General features: G+C 37.3%; 1 protein-coding gene across 1 annotated transcript; it reads right to left on the bottom strand.

The window, feature by feature from the left end:
• Positions 1 to 335: 335 nt before the first annotated feature.
• Positions 336 to 9,220, bottom strand: LOC145629219 (sodium/calcium exchanger NCL-like). Its single transcript, XM_081681764.1, has 7 exons — positions 8,734 to 9,220; positions 7,237 to 7,422; positions 6,817 to 6,998; positions 2,759 to 2,904; positions 2,380 to 2,659; positions 1,987 to 2,289; positions 336 to 826 (listed from the first exon to the last, which is right to left on the bottom strand). Exons 1-7 carry the CDS (start codon positions 9,101 to 9,103, stop codon positions 578 to 580), a joined length of 1,716 nt encoding a protein of 571 aa, XP_081537890.1. The 5' UTR covers positions 9,104 to 9,220; the 3' UTR covers positions 336 to 577.
• Between the last annotated feature and the right edge of the window lie 12,259 nt (positions 9,221 to 21,479).

Here is a 21,479-nt window from a genome sequence, read left to right as displayed (position 1 = left end):
GGTGTCATAGCTTCTACAGTTCTACACTAACTAGAGCAAACTACAATACTAGAGCCAAATTACCAGCTATTATAAATCACTTTTTCTTCAACCTTTTTTACTGATTTAAAATTTATTCTTGAAGATGGATTAGCTAGTTTGAGCTTATTCTTTCGATTGTGTGATCACACTTGAAAATGGTCGGCAACTATATGTAGCCCATCACCTAGCTAGATTAGTGCCCTTTGGCGTGGAACAATGATGGGAACGTTAATTCTGAAAATATGGATGACATTTCTGAAAATTTTCATTGTATATAGAAGTAGAAAGACTAGAAACACTGTGGTTCAGCTTCAGGTTTTGAAAAGATACATAGATATATGTAATTAGTACAAAGAGAGGATGTGCATAGAAGATAGCTGCTTCACTCAAGCCGCATTTTACATCAAGGACGCCTCAAGCACACATGTGAGGGAAAGAGGCCAAAAGAGAGGGGAAGGGAGAGATGAAACCCTTACTAATAATAGAAGAGCATGTTTAGTAACAAGGAAAAGGAAACCTATTGTTCAGGATCAGTGATCGATTGTCATGTACAGATCTATGACCAACCAAAGACGTAATCAAGGACATAAACAAGCACCAGTGATAATGGGTAGAGAAGGAAGGCCACAAAACATGTCCAGAGAGGGAATGTAGTGCGGAAGCTGCCAAGACCACCCATAATGATGCAAACAAGGAATATGACGAGCACTTCAGAGGAGAAGTTCCAAGTCAATCCTCTCACATAAACTAAAGCCAAAAACACTGAGAGACAGAGTACGTTGTTCATTGTCGCTGCTCCATATAACTGTGGGAAAAAAGAAAAAAAAAAAACAGCATAAATGTCTTTAGTATCTTCTCATGGGTAAAAGTAAAAGTCCATATTTCTAATTGATGCAAATCTTAGTTCAGCCATTACTGTATTTGTATTAATTAATTACTTGACATAAACCTATGGGGAAGATAGTCTGTTTCCTTCTCAACAAATTTTCTAATATTGCATTTATCTTTTACCACTAATTTTAGATGGATAAAGGTATAAAAAGCTCATAGTTTGGAAATATATACTGAGATAATTCTAATAGGATCCCACGTGATTATAATTTACTGTAAATACAAATAGAAAACGGTAGTCAATTATGAACATGTGAATAAAAGACACGGGGAGTACAATCTATAGAAAACAGACCCTGAATACCGGAATAAATTGACTTTTTAGTTTTTACACATCAGCTACCGCTAGAAGTTGTGAAAGCCATAGCAGGTTACTCAACAAAGCCATTTGTTCTAAAATATCAATACACCAACTAAGAAACTAACCTAGATACCACAGGCACTAACTTGAGTGATAGATTGTAAATGGGAAGAAGAAAAAAAAAAACCTTAGCACAAATTGTACCCTCTAAACTATCTACTATCCACACACTATTGTAGTTCTCTGTAACCATTTTTGTGATTTATATGGAAGAAAAATTATAGTCATGTGAGATCTTGTCTATATACTTTTAAAACACTATTATATCCTATTAAAACACTGTTATATCCCCCGGACAACAGATTGAAAAAAAAATTAGATGAGTGTCAAATCCTACTAGATTTTTAAATACTCTTGCTTTGCAAAACTCTACTTATTTCTCTTGCAAAGGTTTTCTCAAACCTTAATGTGTTTTTATTCACATGTTTTTCCTCTTTTTCATACTCTTTTTGTTTCTCACTTTACACACTTCCCTTTCTTTTTCCTTTTTTTCCCGAACTCTTATTCAATCGATATCTTGCCATGCTCTTTTTCCTAAATGGACGGTTCCTTATGACGATTCATGTTAACCAACCCAAATAATTTTTTAGGACTAAGGCATTGTTGTCGTCTAATCCTACTAGATCAAAATATTATAAACTTGGTATGTTTATTCACTTCCAAACTTGCTAGACCTCTCTATCATAATAAATGAAGTAAAAAAAAAAACCAACCTCCGAAAACGTCAGTGATGCAGATCTCTTCTTCTTCCTGGTAGCAAAAATAATAGCTGACACAGCTTCACTGGAGTTGGTTGCTAGAGGAAGTGCAATAAACGAGATAAAGAAAGAAGGAATGCTAGTTGCTTCAGAGAAATTGTCCACAGCATCAACTAATGGATCTGCAAAGACACCAGCAATAATAGTTCCAAGCACAAGAAATATTACTGCCTTGATGGTGGTTGCCTTGGGATTTTCAACAACTTCACCACCCTCTTCACCAGAATCACCCAACAGAAAATGCTCTCTTTCGGCTTCCTGCATATGAAGATTTAGAAAGTTATAACCTTCGAACAGATAAAATTTTAGAAAATATGAAGTAAAGCTTTTGTTATACGACCAACTAACCTCATCATAGTCATTTAAATACTTCATTGTGTCAGCATTATTATGGGAAATCCTGTCACCTCTCACAATATTAAGCAACTTGGAGATTCCCTTAGTAAACTCTTCTAGATCAATCCTATCATCCGGACGCTCTACATCAAATTCTTTCATAACTTTCTCTACAATATCATCTTCACCCACGCCCACACTCACCCCTTTAAAATTCATCCCAACAACAAATGCACCAAGTTCTCCTTTTGAGAGAAAACCGTTATCATCTCGGTCAATTGCCTTAAAAACCCTGTCAAACATCAGGCGATTAATGAAAAGCAAAATCTTTTGAGTTCCTATTTCATGCCAGGTGCATTACCAATCAAAAGACGGTATTAGTAGAACTTACTTCTTTACAACATCGTCGTTCAGAGTGCCATCAGGATTGCAAAGTTTTCCAAGAGAATGCTTTTTCAAATGTTTAAGAAATCCTGTCAGCACACGCTTATGCTTGACGTAGTCAAGCCTCCTCTCTTGCATCCAAGGTTGAAAAACCTGCCTCGGTAAAATAATGAATCTCAGACCAGCTAACAAAGATAATTCAGAGTCTTATCTGAACATTGATTTAAAAATGAGATGATAAAGCTCTAATTTTTGGAATCTAAGACTCGTCAGATTCAGACATTCGGATTTTTTTTTCTCTTCAAGTTTTCCTGCATCATGGACTCATATACTCAACAAAGAAAGACGTAAGTAGTTAGTTACAAGTAATATTAAAAATGTAAAATGATTTCCTACTACACTTATCACAAAAACTACAATAATGCAGGTGTTGCTATATTATCAGCCCAAATAACAAGAAAAATGCAGCAACAAAGAACCTCTAAAGCCATATAAAAAGGCACATATGGAATTCTGAGGACATAGCTAGAATTCCAACATAAATTCAGCCATATGGAAGAAAATATATATTTATCAAAATCAGTGGCTCATATTCACCTAACTCCGCCAGTGGGTTTCCCGCTGCCAGTCCCAAGCCTGGATAAAGGAGGAGGGTTACGGTAGGCCAGTGACAGCCAGTATAAAACTTCGTCACATCCCATGACATGAGCCAAACAGATATTTTCGTGGGGGCGTTCCCTACTCAGCGACGCGCTGCACTTCCTAGACCCGGGTGTAGTGATAAGTATGCAAGGGTTGCTAGGTCGTCGCCCAGAAGCGACGCGCCACATTGCCCGAGTGTGGTGTCAAATGAGCAAGGGCGTGCCATTGGGGCGTTCCCTACTGAGCGACGCGCTGCACTTCCCAGACCCGGGTGCAGTGATAAGTATGTAAGGGTTGCTAGGTCGTCGCCCAGAAGCGACGCGCCATATTGCCCAATTGTGGTGTCAAATAATCAAGGACTTGGAGTTGGGATCAGGAGGGAGCGTGGGAGAAAAGAATTTAGTTTGCGGATTGGTTCTTGGAATGTGGGGTCTCTTACGGGAAAATCAGCAGAATTGGTAGAAGTAATGAAAAGACGACGCGTGAACATCATGTGCCTCCAAGAGACAAGATGGACAGGAGAAGGAGCTCGAGGCTTGGTTTTGGGGTATAAGGTATGGTATGTTGGGCAAGAAACGAGCCACAGAACAAGGAATGGTGGAGCTAGGAACGGAGTTGGTGTGGTTCTCGATGAGAGGTTGGCAAAAGAGGTGATCGAGGTCTATCGGAAGAACGATAGGTTGATAAGGCTGAAGTTGCTATGTGGCAAGGAGATTGTGAATGTTATCAGTGCTTATGCTCCCCAAGTGGGTTTAGATGCAGAAGAGAAACGACAATTTTGGGAGGACCTAGACGAGGTGGTGCAGGGTGTCCACCACTCAGAGAAGTTATATATTGGAGGGGATCTAAATGGGCACGTTGGGGCGAGCCGAGATGGCTATGAGAGTGTCCATGGAGGCTTTGGGTATGGGCAGAGGGACGCCGGTGGTGAAGCTATTATGGATTTTGCCCAATCATATGATTTAATTTTGGCTAATACTTGGTTTAAGAAGAGGGATTCACACTTGATAACTTTTCGGAATGGAGCAAATGCAACTCAAATAGACTTCCTGCTCACAAGGAGCATAGATAGACAAAGTTGCATAAACTGTAAGGTTATCCCAGGGGAGAGTGTGGTCACCCAACACCGGCTATTGGTAATGACTATTCGTCTGAAAGAGAAGGCGAAGAAAAAAGTTAGACAAGAAGAACCAAGGATAAGATGGTGGACCCTAAGGGATGCAAAAGCTAAGGTTTTTACAGAAAAGGTAATTGAAGAAGCGGATTGGGATGGAGAGGTGGATCCGGACATGACCTGGTTACGAATGAAGAACTGTTTCCTAAGAGTGGCCAAAGAGGTCTTAGGGGAAGTAAGGGGAAGAACTTCGGTACAGAGAGATACTTCGTGGTGGAATGAAGAGGTGAAAGCAGTAATTAAGCAAAAAAGGGAATGCTATCAAGCCTTAGGAAAATGTAGGAGTGATGAAACCTTTGCAGCGTATAAGGAGGCTAAGAGTAAGGCAAAGGCAGCTGTTCGCCAAGCAAAAGAAAAGGCATATCAGGAGGTTTATGAAAAGCTTGATTCCAAGGAGGGAGAAAGGATCATTTATAAGATGGCAAAGAGAAGACAAGAGGCAAGGAAGGATATTGGCATGGTGAAGTGTGTCAAAGATAAGAACCAAATGGTCCTAGTGCAAGAGGAGGACATCAAGGATAGGTGGAAGGGGTACTTCGATGAATTGTTTAATGGAAGTAATGGAGTTGTGATAGGAGATACCTCTATGAGTGATGAAGAAATCAACATGGAGTATGTGCGAAGGATTAGGAGAGTAGAGGTGGAGATTGCACTGAGGAAGATGAAACCTAAGAAGGCGGTTGGCCCTGATGGGGTACCGATAGAGGTGTGGAGGTGTTTGGGTAAGATTGGTATTGATTGGTTAACAAACCTTTTCAACAAGATATGGACGGCTACAAGGATCCCACAAGATTGGAGGAAGAGCACCTTGGTCCCGGTTTATAAAAACAAAGGAGACGCTCAAGATTGTTCTAACTATCGAGGAATTAAGCTTATGAGCCATACTATGAAGTTGTGGGAAAGGGTGATTGAACAAAGGTTGAGGGCATGCACAAGCATTTCAGATAACCAATTTGGTTTTATGCCTGGGAGATCTACTATGGAGGCAATCCATTTGATAAGACAAATGATGGAGTTTTATAGGGTAAAGAAGAAAGATCTTCATATGGTCTTTATTGATTTAGAGAAGGCATATGACAAGGTGCCAAGAGAGATACTTTGGTGGGCAATGTTGAAGAAAGGTATCCCACGAAGGTATGTAGACCTAGTTAAGGATATGTATCGGGATGTGTCAACAAATGTGAGGACATGCGGAGGGTTGACAAAAGATTTCCCTATTACAATCGGATTGCATCAAGGGTCTGCATTAAGCCCTTTTCTTTTTGCAACGGTTCTAGATGAATTAACTAGACCAATTCAAGATGAGGTTCCATGGTGTATGCTGTTCGCAGATGATATCGTTTTGGTGGATGAGACTAAGGATGGGGTTAATGTCAAGTTGGAGCAATGGAGGCAAAGGTTGGAATCTAGAGGGTTTAAGCTAAGTCGGAGTAAGACTGAATATTTGGTATGTCGTTTTGGCACTCAGAGGGGGACAAGCAATGAAGTGGTGAGTTTGGATGGAAAGGATTTGACCATGAGTGAATGTTTTAAGTACCTAGGGTCGATCATCCAGAAGAATGGTGACATTGATCAAGACGTGACCCACAGGATTAAGTCAGGGTGGCTTAAATGGAGAGCGGCCACGGGAGTGTTATGCGACCGCAGCATTCCCTTAAAGTTGAAGGGAAAATTCTACAGGACTGCCATAAGACCAGTGTTGCTCTATGGTACAGAATGTTGGGCTTCTAAGAAAGAGCATATTAAAAAGATGGAGGTTACGGAAATGCGCATGTTAAGGTGGATGTGTGGAAACACTTTAAGAGATAGAATCAGAAATGAGGTTATTCGCAAGAAAGTAGGTGTGGCGGGCATTGTAGATAAATTAAGGGAAAATCGGCTGCGTTGGTTTGGACATGTAAGACGGAGACCCGAGGGTGCACCGGTGCGAAGAGTGGAAGAGTGGGACCATGGAGGGATTAAACGAGGAAGAGGGAGACCAAAGATGACTTGGTTGGAAGGAGTGAGGAAGGATATGAAGTGCATGGATTTACGTGAGGATGAAGTTTTGGATCGTAAGGGATGGAGGAGAAAGATTTATGTTGATGACTACACGGAATAATCAAATTTGGTTCATGTTAGCCGACCCCACTTTTGGGATTAAGGCTTTGATTGATTGATTGATTGAGTGGCTCATATTCACCTGAATCAACTATTTAGCATATATTTACAATGCCACACATCCTATCCAAAGCATATTAGTTAATTACCTGAAAAGCACAGTAGCTAAGCAGCATAACAAGAGATAATATGAGGCCAATTAGCACAGCCAAATGTCTTCCTGAACTTGAATTGAGAGCTTGAGGCAATTGGACGACAAGAAAGGGCAATACAGAAATAGCCATGATCCTTGCAGCATAACTAGTCCAAATATCAGTAGAAACACCAGAACCTGAAGAAATAAATCGGAAAAAAGATATTTAGTCATAAGTGCCCCTGCAGACTATAGCTGTTCAAAGAAATGAACAATTCACATATATTGATGTTGCATGTGTAGCAATGCAGATGTAGGTCAGTTCATCTGCACATGGTATTGAAATTTTAAGCAGGCATTTGGCCAAGCAAAACCAAAGGTAATTGATTAACAAACAAACAAACATGCCAATAATTAACTATTGATAGGCACCCACCTAGTAAACTAAATCCTTTTGTATCCTGTTCATCAATTGCACGGTTATTCTCAAGGTCACATTTGCCAATCAAAACACAAGAACCCCATATAACTGTAAGAAGCATGACTGTCGAACCAGCTAGCAACCCCATACCAACTGAAACCTGATCTTGAGCAATTGCAGGAGTTCCAGAAAGGCCAGATACTGCACGAGAAAATCGAAAAGTGTAAAACAACATATTCAAACGCCTGTGTAGTAAGTAACAACAATATTCAACTGATTTTGTAACCTTTGTAGGAAACTAAAAAGTAATTGTTCGATAAGCAGTTACTAGATGTGATCTGTGACAATGATATTTAGTTTTTTTTTTTTTTTTTTTATCAAGTAACTTGCTTGAGAATCATACACTAAATGTACTACGTAGTATCAGATCAACTAGGACTAAGGATCCAAAAATAAACATAGAGCAGCATTATGACTTTATAACAATGAATTAAATGACTCTTGGAATGACTGATCCAATCAAGCTGCAATAAAAGAAAGTTCATTCAAGAAACAAGCTAAACTCAAGTCCAAATGTCTCATATAAAACAAAGTTCCTTCATCAGTTCATGAATATCATTGTTATATATATACATTCAATTTTGAACAGTAAACCAACAATTGCACAAATACTATTCTTGAGACCCAGTATAAACAAGCACATACTGAATTAGTAATGGAAAAATAAATCACAATCAAGTCACTGTAGCATGATCCTTGTAAATTAAAGATTTAAACAATAAAAAAGTCAAACTTCCCATATAAGATATAACCATTAAAATATTTTTGTTAATCTTTCTTGAATTATTTATGACCAGTTTAGACACCCAACTGAAGTAAATTTAGGTGTGGGACATTAGACAAATCTGTAAATTTTGAATATTCTATTGGAAGCTATTCTATTTGACAAAGAACTTTTTCGTTCATGATCCACCTAAAGTTCGTTAGGGTGTCCACGTTACATCTGAATGTAATTTTACGCCCTCTCACTTTCCCTTCACATGTGCCGAGCACACGGGAAAATGTAAAGTAACATCTCAATGTACCACAGTCCACGGGATTGATGTAAGAAATTCATCATTCAGTAATAATAAGAATTAATACCACACAATTACATGAATTAGTAACCTAAAAATACACAAACACATCAAATTGTATTAAATCATCAATCAAAATCAATGCAATTCCAAATTAAACATCAAATTATAAAAATAAAACGGTAACATATTATAATAGCATCATATTCTCATCAAAACTTAACCATACCCCAATGGCCCAATCCCAATTATAGAAACCATGGAATATTTTACTTTTTTTTTTACTTTTAGTCTAAAGATAGCCACAATTCCACAAAAGTAAGCGACATAGACAAGATTTGATCTCATGTCTTATAACGCCTCAAGTTTCTCATCCACAACAATATAACAATCCAAAACAACAAGTACAAATTACAAAATAAAATTTAAAAATTACCAAGGATGAGCATTGCATCTGGAAGAGCACCAAGAATAGGAAGAAAGAGCCCACCAATAATACCAGGACCCAAAATCTCCAACAAAAGTTCACTTCCATTAGACAGATAAGTAGCAGCAGTATACATCAAAAATCCATAAACTAAAATCAAGAAACAATTTCCCAACGCAGTTGTAGTACATGGCAAAAACCCATAACTCTGTTCACATGTTTCAGCAGTAAACACTGATTTAAGGGATGGAAATCGAATATACGATGAACCCACATCGCCAATTCTGCCGGATATTGGATCGCCGCCTTCACTGGTGGCGTAGACGGTGGCGATGAAGAGAATTAGGAGAGAGAAAATGGGGGTGTAACCAAGTTTCATGGTGATTTGGTGGGGTTTGACAAAAAAAAAAATTGAAAATCGTGGATCTTATAAATGAATTGTCATTTTATGACATAAGTAATGTTCAAATGTTAGGAATTTGTACGGCCAGATTGCCACCAAATGCGGCCGATAAAGTATTAACCAACCGATTAATTAATTATTATTAATGGGACACTCTAGAGTGCGCCCCGTGTACGAGGCGCGTAGACCGTGTAATGATATAGTTTAAGATTTATTTTAATCTCAATTTGTGAGTTTGATCTCGAGTTTGCCCCGTGTATGAGGCACGTAGAAAGTGTAATGATAAAGATTTAGATTTAGGCCATGTTTGGTTTGATGTAAAAGATTTTCATGGAAAATGAATTTTTCATTTTCTTCCCATTTTTCTTTGTTTGGTTTGTTAAGGGGTGGAAAACAATTTTTCCAATGGTGGAAAATTCCATCCTTAATGATGGAAAACATTTTCCTTCCCAAAACAAGGGAAGCCACATTTTCCTCTCTCCTCATTACCTCTTTTTTTACTTCCCTCTCATTCATTCTTACATTTCCACTCTTAATTTTTATTTTTCTTGGACTTTTCTTGTATGCAACCAAACAAAGAAAAACTAATTTGCAATTGTGTTTTTCCTTGAAAATATGTTTTCCATGAAAACTAATTTTACATTGAAAATGTTTTACATTAAACCAAACGGGGCCTTATTTCAATTTTAATGTCAATATGTGAGTTTGATGTAATAATGGGGACTGGGGAGTTGAGTAGTTAAATAACAGGTACAGTTTTGTAATAACTTCATTTCTAAAGAATGACGTTTCTGGGTTGATTTTATGGATATTAAAAAAATTAAATAAAAAAAAAGTATATTAGAAACATAAATTTACATGAATTTTATATGGAGTAAAAGACTAAAGAGAAAAGGTAATCTGTAATCCCTTCGTTTCATAATACAAGTCCCATATGAAATCAATCGCATAAAATAAGAAAACAAATATATTTGGAATCTAACATTAAAGTACAACAAATTTCATAATTGGTTTACATTATTTAAATTTTTTTATTTTTCATTAGGAAAAGCACAAGTCATAATTGCATAATTTAAGGTAAAATTTTTCTTACTTACAGTCATGTCATTAATCACATTCAATTAATTCAAAAAAAAATAAGTTATAAATAAAATATATTCAATACAGGTAGATCTTTTTGAAACACCCAAAATAGCATATGGGACTAAGGGCCTGTTCTCTTACGTTGAAATTCAGTTCAGTTCCGTTCAGTTCAGTTCAGTTCAGTTTAGTTTAGTTCAGTTCAGCTTAGTTCAGTTCAGTTCAGTTCAGCTCAACTCAGCTCAGTTCAGTTCAGTTCCTAATTTCCTTCTCTTATAAAATATTCATTTCAGTTCAGTTCAGCCCAATTCAGTTCAGTTCAGTTCAGTTGAGTTCAGTCAATGAGAACAGGCCCTAACATTATGAAACGGATAGAGTATAACAAGTACATGAAAAAACAAAATTATATATAGAAAAGCTAATTAATAGTACACCAATATTGTTGTAAATTGGTGGGTATTTTAATACAAATGGGTTAATCATTTTAAAACTAAAAGTAGCCTTCTGGCCCGTGCAATGCACGGGTTATTCATATAAAATTATATTGAGAGATAAGTGAGGAAATATCAATAAGTCATTATAGGGGATAATATGTAATCGGAAAAATTGTATAGAGATATAAGTGAAGAAATATCAGTAAGTCATTATAGGGTATAATATGATCGGAATGATTAAAGAAATTAAAATTTTGGAACTTTAATCGAAAAAAGACTTAAATAGAAGGTGGAAGGGCTAAAATTAAAGAGAGAATAGGAAAAAGTTGAATTAAAGGGGAGATATGAAGTGTGTATGAAAGATGAAATATAAGTTTAATGAAAGAATTAAAAAAAATGGTGTAATAAAAAATTAATAGTGTAAGATGACATGTGGCACTATGATTAGAGAAGTATAATAGAATGGATGGGGACATGTGTCTTTTTTAGTTTCTTGATTATACTTTTTAAATACTAAGTATAGATATAAATATAGATTAGACTAAAAAGGTCGAACTTTTGTGAACGAAGGGAGTAGAATAACATGAGTAGACATGGGCGGAGCCAGGGGGGCTGGTGGAGGCCCGGCTCCCCGTGCCCCAACTGGTGAAATATGTAATATATAGTATGGCCCCCCTAGAGTAACTAATAAATAGCTAATATTTGTCTTACATATTATGATGTTAGTGATAACTCAGCTCAATTGGTTTGTTGGAGTTTTTCATAGTAATTTGGTGAGAGAGAGGTTTTAAGTTTGATTCCCCACGAGCATTTTTTTTTTCTTTTTTTTTGATAACTTTATCATTTTTTAGCCCCGTCTTTTATTCCTGAATTCGCACCTGTGAGTAGATAGAGTAATATTAGATTGATTTAATAGCATTAATAATTAATTACAAGTGTTTGAAAAGGCAAGGAACGTGGTGATTGTGATTGGTACCCTAGTGGCCCGGTCTTCTTTGATTTTGTGAAAGTGACGATAGATAGGAGGTTTTTGGATGGATCGTCTTGGATTTGATCCAATCAGTAGTCGGGTTGATGTCGGTATAGACTAGTCTACGTGTGGTTTTTTTTTTTTTTTTTTTTTTTTTTTTTTTTTTTTTGAAGGAAAGTCTACGTGTGATTACTTCGTCTGTTTCCAAAGAATTGCAATCATCCGGTAAAACTATAAACGTCATTTAACCGTTATGGATGATACTACCTCCGTTCTTTATAGTTGGCACGCATTTTTTTTAAGAATTTTTTTTTAAGTTGACACATTTTTTTTTAGGGTAAATTTTTTTACCTTGTATTTACAAGGTATCCCCACTTACTTTTTTATTCTATCTCACTCTCTCTCATCTCCTTAATATATGTGTCTAAATCAAACACGTCAACTAAATAGAAACAAAGGAAGTATATGGGTGTAACAACAATTAAGGGTTTATATATTAATAAAAACAGCATGTCTTGTGTGTGGCTGGCCACAACCGTGTGGCCATCTATAAACTAACAAATAACCCCTACAAAACTGATCAAGTAATCGCTATAATACTGACTAACCCCTATACTGACTGAGTAATCCCTATAACACTAAGTGAGTAACCCTATAACATTGACAAAGTAAATTCTTTTAACATTGACCAAGTAACCCTTAATATACTAACGAAGTAACCCTTATAATGGTTTGTCACACGGTGTGGTCAGCCACATATAAGAATTTGAGTAATAAAAAAATAGGAACATTTGCAAATTGCAGCCATTTAAAAAAAAATTGCAAATTGCAACCCAAAAGTTCAAATAAATTGTAAATTGCAGCCCGATTCAACTTTTTCATTGGTTTACAAGTTGAAAAATCTTCGATTAAGATTTTAGGGGTTATTTTAGTTCTTAGGGGTCCGAATTGAGCTCGGAATTAGCAAAAAAATACCGCAAGTATCTCGTTTTACGTAAAAAAAAATTTATCGATTTGTGGGAAACTGTAAATATGAGACACATACGTTTTTTTTTTTTGCTAATTCCGAGCTCAATTCGGGCCCCTAGGAACTAAATTGACCCCTACAACCTTAACCGAAGATTTTTTCAACATGTAAACCGATGAAAAATTTGAATCGGGCTGCAATTTACAATTTATACGAACTTTTGGGCTGCAATTTGCAAAAAAAAATTTAAATGGCTGCAATTCGCAAATTTTCCAAAAAAAATACATAAAATTATAAATGAATAGAGCAAATGATTAAATGGTGTACAAATTTGGAATAGCAGAGTATGAAAAATTGAAATTCACTATGAAAAAATTCACTTCACTTGATTTTGACCTAAAGTGATCGTAAATAAATCAAATAATATTACGGACATAGCCTTTTTGGTGCAGCGGGCCACACCGTGTGGCCTGCTGCCAAATCAGCAAAAATAACGGACCCAAATGCACACATAACAGGGTTACTATTCACGCACATAACGGGGTTACTGGTTTTGTCATGATTGCTTGTATTTTTCAGGGGTTACTTGTATTTTTTTTTTCAGGGGTTACTTGTATGGATTACTTATTCAAAGGTTACTTATATGGGTTAATTCAAGGGTTACTTGTATGAGCTACTTATTCAAGGGTTACTTGTATGATTTACTTATTCGTGGGTTACTTGTATGAGTTACTTATTCAAGGGTTACTTATACATGAGTTACTTATTCAAGGGTTACTTGTATGAGTTACTTATTCAAGGGTTACTTATACATGAGTTACTTATTCAAGGGTTACTTGTATGAGTTACTTATTCAATAGTTACTTGCATTGTAGGCCCCATACCAAACCAATAATAACACCCTACAAGTAACCCCTGACCAAAACAGCAACACCCTACAAGTAACCCCTGACCAAACCAGTAACACCCTACAAGTAACCCCTGACCAAACCAGTCGCACTCTACAAATATTCTACAATCTATCATATTACTATTGTTGTGTTTTGTTGCTGAATTTTTGACAAAGAATGTTCGATCTAAGATACCACGAAGAAAACGAGCTCACATTTCTCTGGTTCTCATCGATTTCACTACTTCAAATGTTGTTGATGATCTTAAGGTTAATTATCGCAATTTTTCACATCAATCACCCAATTTCTACAATCTCGGGCTTTAATTGCAGCAATTTGGCAAAGAGGGGAGAGAAAATGGGTGGAGTAGAGGTATGGTTGTTGGTGATGTGTGGTCTGGCTTGGAGGAAAAGCTAAGAAAGGAGGAGAGAGAAAATGGGCGGAGTAGAGATATGTTGTTGGTGATGTGTCATGTGTGGTTTGGCTTGGAGAAAAAAGCTAAGAAAATAGGACAAAGAAGTCTTGTGGTATTTTTTTAAAAAAATATTGTAATACTACCTCCGTTTCAAGTTAGTTGCAACTTTGGGAGGTTCGCGGACTCCTAGGAAAAATTTCGTAATGTGTAATTAATGAATTAAATGATATACAATTAAGGGTAAGAGAGAGAGGGGGGATGTTTAATAATTCAAACACCACCACCAGTCCACTGCCAACACTAACCAATCCACCACCACCCTTATCAACACCACCTACCATATAGCCACCACAAACCCATGCACTCACCTTGAATCACCTCGAACCCATCACCATTCAATCATGAACCACCCTAACACCACCCAACCCCCACTGGCCCACTCACATGAACCTCCTCGAACCCACCACCGCGAAATCCACCCCTCACCTTGAACCACTTGAAACCAGCCTCACTCACCCACGATTCACCCACGAAAACCACTCCCTACCCTAAACCACCTCTAAACCAGCTTCACCCACCGTAAAATCCAACCCGTCGTCACCATGAACCAACCCGAACTCACGAAAACCACTCCAAACCATCATATTTAAACGATTTGAAGAGAGAGAGGGGGAAATAGGAACACTGCTGGAGAGGAAGGGGTGGTGGTCAAAGGCGGCGAAATCGAAGGTGGTCTTTAGTGGTGGCAAAATAGAAGGTGGTCTTCAGTGGTGGCGCCATTGAAGGTGGTGGCTAGAGGTGGCGGCGACATTGAAAGTGGTGGTTGGATGAGTTTGTGGAGCTGGGATGAAGATTGATGGAAGTTGATGATTTTTGGAATTTATGTTGATTGTTGATTGAATCTGGTTTTGGGTGAATTAAATTAGGTGAGAATATTTATGTTAATTAAGTTAGGTTATTCACTACTACAAATTCCTTACTATTCCTACACTTTTTTTCCTACACTTAATGAATTGTCGCTGTTGTTATTTTTTTCCCTTATAATTTCGACACTTTATTCTACACTTTATAGCATCGCTAAATTATCCCACTATTTCATGCCAAATATAAAAGGCGGGCTCTAAATTTTTGTTTGGCGCCTCTCCAATTTTACCAAAAAATAGGGCAGCATACATATCTATCTATTAAAAAAGTGAAAAAAAAATTAAAAAAAAATGAAAAAAGCAAATCAACCTAAGCTACAACGTGGAAGTTATAGGGTTCTATTCTAAAGTCTAATTAAACAGTACACTTTCCTTGCACACTCAAATTTCTCAAAAACCTAGCTATTGAAGATTGATTCATGGTTAATTGGTGATTTTTTTGGCGGAAACTCAAGAATCAATTGTAGATTAAGAGGTAAGAACTCTAATTTCTTTCGTTTTCGTCTTAATAATTTATGATTTTTCTGGGCTCCAATTTGTTGTAATCCTTTTGAAATCGTTCGTTGTTTGATGTGACTTTGATTTTTCTTTGTATTTTCTACCTGCAATTCATGTGTTTTTCTTGACTACAATTGCTACAATAACTCTCTATTCTTATTATTTTTGTGGGATTTTCTCTAATGTAATTGGGGCTTTCCTTCAGTTCGGGGTTTTGTTAGGAATTTCAAGATTTTCTGGGTTTTTGTTAGGAACTTTCTTATATCTTCATCATCCTACTTAGATAAAAGTAAAAATAATCTATTGATATTTATTTTCTGTCTAAGATCAGAATTTCCTTTGATTAAAATTTGAGACTTTGGTACTATGTTTATTATAATAGTGAATTGAGATAGTGACCCACTAGTGCTGTAATATTGTTTTAATATTTACACATGCAACTTCAAATATGAGTTATTAGGTATTAATTATTACTTCTATGTTATTAGTGCTGTACTGTGTGAAGTGTAATAGCCAATAGATGATTGTGATTAGCAATGGATAGTTACGGCTCGCTTACTAATGGTATTTTCTAATATACACAAATTAACTAGTTGTCTTAGCTAATTAGTTTAAGCCCTAAATTACGTAGAAGGTCTGCTCCTATAAGTTTTCTTTATGATAAAAGCATAGTCTTCTTGGTCTACACTATTTAGTTAAAGAGTCAATTAGTATACATGACTGCATATATACTAATTGACATAAAGAATGAAAAAGACAAAAAAATAAAAAAGGCTTTGTCATAACATTACAAATTTGAGTTAAGGATGTTCCTAATTATAATTCTTAAACTATTATTGTATATCACCATAGTCGTATACCTTAACATAGTATATACCTTAATAATATATTTAGATTTAGTTAATAGTGAAATAACATCTTATTTCTTTTTACCATTATAAGAGCTTAGAGTATCTATGAGATTTATATTCATATTGCTTCTATATGACCTTGTTAGGTTATACTGTTATAAATCAAATTAAAGTTAGATGCCTTTCATTGTGGCTTTGAGTCTTATTTTTTTCATAGTATACTTCAAAGCTTGCTTTTTTTTTATTTTCTTAAATTTGTTTGTAAGGATAATCTTATTTGAAAAGCATGGATATCGATACAAGTTGGATTGAAATACCCAATAGCCATCCAACTTATCGTAGTGGAACTATCAAATTCATTAAGTTGGCTAAAGAAGGGCTTGTAGATGGAAAAGCTCTCTGCCCTTGTAAGAAATGTAGGGTGGATGAGTGGTTGACAATACCAGAAATAGAGGAGCATATTTTATTTGTTTCAAGGTTTTGACAAGCGATACAAGAAATGGATTTTTCATGGCAGAGGACCAGTTCTTGAGCGCATGTTTAGTGATCAGCATGGTTCAATTGGGGATGTTGCTGGAAGCACTAGTGAAGGGGCTCAACATGGGGTTATAGGTCGAGATGATATGAGAGGCTTATTAGGAGATGCTTTTGGTGTTAATATGTCCAATGTGAATGAGCCTGAACCTGTAGATCCACATCATGCTGGATCTAGTGATCAAAGTGAGCCCGACTTTTTTGACCATTCCTCGATTGATGATCCTACTCCATCCGCAACGTAAGTGATGAATGAAAAAGAAAAAGCTAATTTTGAGAGACTATTAGAAGCTTCAAATAAGGAATTATATGATGGATGTAAGACATTCTCTAAACTTTCATTTCTTGTTCGAATGTTTCACATAAAGTGTACGCATCACTTATCTGCTGAATCCTTTACAATGATTCTTGAACTTCTAATTGAAGCATTTCCTCAAATTATGGATTTCCCATCTTCATATTATGAGTCCAAAAGAATGATTAATACCTTGGGTCTTGGGTATGAAAAAATTGATGCTTGCCCTAATAATTGCATTCTCTATCGAGGTGAACATTCGGACAAGGATGAATGTGATGTATGCCATGCTTCGAGATGGAAAACAACTAAGTCTAAAGAAGGTAGTACAAGTGGGGAAAATAAAGATGTAAAGAAAGATGAACCTGCCAAGGTATTTCTGACGCGGGTGCATGGAACTTAGTGGAAGAAGTGGAAGACATGCCACGTGTCATGACACGAAGTAGATCCAAGCTCCTTGGAGGTCACCTTTCGGGGCTAACCATCATCACACTTGAAGAAAAGAAGCTTATCAATATATGATGCAGCTACTTCATTCAGCCATATCTCCTTCGTTACAAGGAATTTTTAGGTGATTCAAGTTGGAGGTGAAAGTAGAGTTCAAGAGCTTTCCAACGACTAGTCACATTCCAAATTTGAGCGAGAAACGAAGAATTTATGAATGTTTGAAGTTGAGCTGTCCAGGAGCAGGGCAGTTCGGCCGAACCTACATTGTGGTTCGCCCGAACTCCCAGGCAGTTTCAGAACTGATTTTTGCATCTTTGCAGGAGTGGCCGAACTCAAAAAGTTCGACCGAACCTACCCACAAGTTCGACCGAACTTACCCAGAGTTCGGCCGAACCTTTTTTCCGTTTTTCTGCCAGTTTGTGCGAACTATTTAAGTTGTTTTAAGACGTTTTTGCATATTAATTTTTGTTGAACTTTGTAATCAAGAGACTTTCACTCTCTACCATAATCTTTGTGATTATCTTTCTTTCTTTGTGATTGCATCCCTTGTAATCTTTGTGGTTACACCTTAATCTTAGTTTTACTTGGTGTTGGCTTTGATTAAGACCCCTATTTCATCTATCTTTGTGAATTTGAGATAGGTTATCTTGGTTTGTTGGTTTGAACTTGTTGTTACTTGATTTCTCCTCCCTTTTACTTGTCTTTCCTTGGATATCTCATATCATTTAGTATCAAGAGCCTAGGTTATTAGCCTAGAAAGATCCTACCTTTTTTTATTTTCTCTTTCCCCCTCTCAAAAGATCTCATCTTTTCCCACAAAAATTTGAAATTTCCCTCAAAAATACAAGCTTTCTATCTTCAAACATGGGTGATAGATACTATTATGAAGATGATGAAGGTTACAATGAAAACTCTAGATTGGATGCTCTAGAAAGGAAGTTTGATAGACTTCTTGAGGTCTTGGAGAATAGAAGAAGTCCTAGAAGGAGGAGGAGCCCTAGTGAAGAAGATGACTCTCACTCTCCTCACCGGAGAAGGGAACACCGCCAACGACACCATGATGACAACCGTGACCGAGACATCAAGTTGGAATTTCCGGACTTTGAAGGTAATCTTGATCCCAATGAATTTCTTGATTGGGTTAGAAGTATGGAGAATGTGTTTGAATATAAGGGTTATAATGATGAAAAACGTTTCAAATTGGCCATCCTTAAACTCAAAAAACATGCTTCTTTGTGGTATGAGAACTTTAAGAATCGTAGGAAGAAAGATGGAAAATCAAAAATCACTTCTTGGGAGAAATTGAAGAAACATATGAACAAGGCTTTTGTGCCTAGAGATTATTTGCAAGATGCTTATCTTAAATTGAACTCTCTTAAGCAAGGAACTATGTCGGTAGAGAAGTATACTAGGGAGTTTGAAAAACTTTCTATCATGAGTGGAGTTGAGGAAGCACCGGAGCATAAGATTGCTAGGTATATTGGTGGTCTTGAAAGAAATCTTGGGCAAAAGGTTGATGTGCATGCCCATAGAAGTTTTGATCAAGTGGTGCAAGTGGCTTTGAAGTTTGAGAAGTATGACAAGGTGAGTAGTGCTAGTGGGTATCCTAAGCCTACCTTCAAGAATTCTTTTGCTCCAAAGTGTGAGACAAGCAAGCCCATTGTCAAAGATGACAAAGGCAAGGCTCCCATGCATTTTCCTAACAAAGATGATCACAACAAGATGGGAAATCGAAAGACTTGCTACAAGTGTAGAGGCTATGGACATTTTGCTAATGAGTGTCCAAATAGTAGAGCTATGATGATTCGTGAAATGGATGATGATGAGTACGAAGATGAGAAGAGGGATTTTGGTGACCCTATATATGATGAGGAGGATGAAATTGTAGTTGACGCCGATGAGGGTCAAATCCTTGTAGTGAGGAGAGCACTTCACTCCATTTCCACCCCTTTAGCGGAAGAGCAAAGGGAAAACATCTTCCAAACTTGATGCACCATCAAGGATCGGGTTTGCAATCTTATCATCGATAGTGGCTCTTGCACTAATGTGGCTTCAACAACATTGGTGAGCAAGCTCAATCTTGAAACTACCGATCATCCTACTCCCTACAAGCTTCAATGGCTTAACAATCACAATGAGGTGAAGGTAACGAAACAAACTCTTCTTTCTTTCTCAATTGGCAAGTTATATAAGGATGAGGTGCTTTGTGATGTATTGCCTATGGATTCTTGTCATGTATTGCTTGGTAGACCTTGGCAATTTGATAGAGATGTGATGCATGATGGAAGAAAGAACACTTATTCATTCATGATGGATAAGAAAAAGATTGTACTCAACCCCTTGTCCCCCACCATCAAACACAAAGAACTCTTGGGTACGGGAAACACAATCAAAGAGAACCTTCTCATTGGGGAAAATGAGATGGGAAAGGAGATAAATCAAGGACACATTGTCTTTATTTGTCTTCTTAGGGAAACACAAGAGAGTGAGCGAGAGAACCCAATCCACCCCCTTGTCAAGGAAGTATTGGTTGAGTACCATGACGTTTTCCCCGATGATCTCCCACCCGGTTTGCCACATATTAGGGGAATTGAACATCAAATAGATCTTATTCCCGGATCACAACTCCCTAATAGACCGGCTTATAGGTGTACCCCCGATGAAGCAAGAGAGCTTCAAAGACAAGTTGGTGAGTTGATTGAAAGAGGATTTATAAGGGAATCCCTTAGCCCTTGTTCGGTTCCGGCTCTTTTGGTTCTGAAAAAGGATGGTACATGGAGGATGTGTGTGGATAGTAGGGCCATCAATAACATCACCATCAAGTATCACTTCCCTATTCCCCGACTTGATGATATGCTTGATGAGTTACATGGTTCCAAGGTGTTTTCGAAGATTGACTTGAGGATGGGGTACCATCAAATTCGTATGCGTGAAGGAGATGAGTGGAAGACTGCTTTCAAGACAAAGCAAGGCTTGTATGAATGGCTAGTTATTCCATTTGGGCTCTCTAATGCTCCTAGCACTTTCATGAGGCTCATGAATGAGGTACTTCGCCCATTCATTGGTAAATTTGTTGTTGTTTATTTTGATGACATACTTGTTTATAGCAAATGTGAACTTGATCATGCTAAACATTTGAGGCAAGTATTTGAAACATTGAGAAGTAGGCGGCTTTTTGCCAAGTTGGAAAAATGTACTTTTATGGTGGATAGTATTGTTTTTCTTGGTTACGTGATTTCAAATGTAGGGATCTCAATGGACCCTAGTAAAGTGGAGGCCATTCAATCTTGGCCTACTCCTACTACTCTCACTCAAGTTAGGAGTTTCCATGGTCTAGCTTCCTTCTATCGAAGGTTTGTGAAGAATTTTAGCACTATTTTGGCCCCGGTGGCCGAATGCATGAAGAAGGGTACTTTTGAGTGGACACCATTGGCTCAAAGGGCTTTTGAGAACCTCAAGAAGAAGTTGTGTGAGGCTCCAATCTTAGCTCTTCCGAATTTTGATCAACCCTTTGAAGTTGAATGTGATGCTAGTGGGGTTGGAGTTGGAGCGGTTCTTGTGCAAGGAGGGAGGTCGGTTTCCTATTTTAGTGAGAAGCTTGGTGGAGCAAGAATGAGATATATTACCTATGACAAGGAGTTCTATGCTATTGTAAGGGCTCTTGATCATTGGTCACATTACTTGAGGCCTAGACCATTTGTACTACACTCCGATCATGAATCTCTCAAGTACATCAATGGTTCTCATAAACTCAATGCAAGGCATGCCAAATGGGTTGAATTCCTCCAATCATTCAATTTCTCTTCTAAGTACAAGGAAGGGAAGAGCAATGTTGTTGCTGATGCTCTTTCTAGGAGACATTGTATGATCACTATTCTTGATGCGAAGTTTTTAGGGTTTGAGTTGCTTAAAGAGTTGTATCACGATGATGAGGATTTTGGTGGGTTGATGAAGAAGTGTGACGAAGGGGTCGATGGCTCTTTCATGGTGCAAGAGGGTTTCCTTTTCAAGGGAAACAAGCTTTGTGTTCCGAAATGCTCTCATCGAC

This window comes from Chenopodium album, chromosome 4 (genome assembly GCF_948465745.1).
Source record: "Chenopodium album chromosome 4, dcCheAlbu1.1, whole genome shotgun sequence".
NCBI classification, from domain to species: Eukaryota; Viridiplantae; Streptophyta; class Magnoliopsida; order Caryophyllales; family Amaranthaceae; genus Chenopodium; species Chenopodium album.
Note: the sequence above shows the minus strand (reverse complement) of the source record. Positions and strands in the feature narration are given on the sequence as shown.

What these genes read in the sequence shown, in the direction of transcription:
- LOC145629219 (XM_081681764.1), bottom strand. Translation starts at nt 9,103, where the DNA reads ATGAAACTTGGTTACACCCCCATTTTCTCTCTCCTAATTCTCTTCATC. An exon ending in AAAAGGATTTAGTTTACTAG is followed by an intron (nt 6,999 to 7,236) that starts GTGGGTGCCTAT and finishes TTATTTCTTCAG; the next exon opens with GTTCTGGTGTTTCTACTGAT. An exon ending in ATTTAAATGACTATGATGAG is followed by an intron (nt 2,290 to 2,379) that starts GTTAGTTGGTCG and finishes CTTCATATGCAG; the next exon opens with GAAGCCGAAAGAGAGCATTT.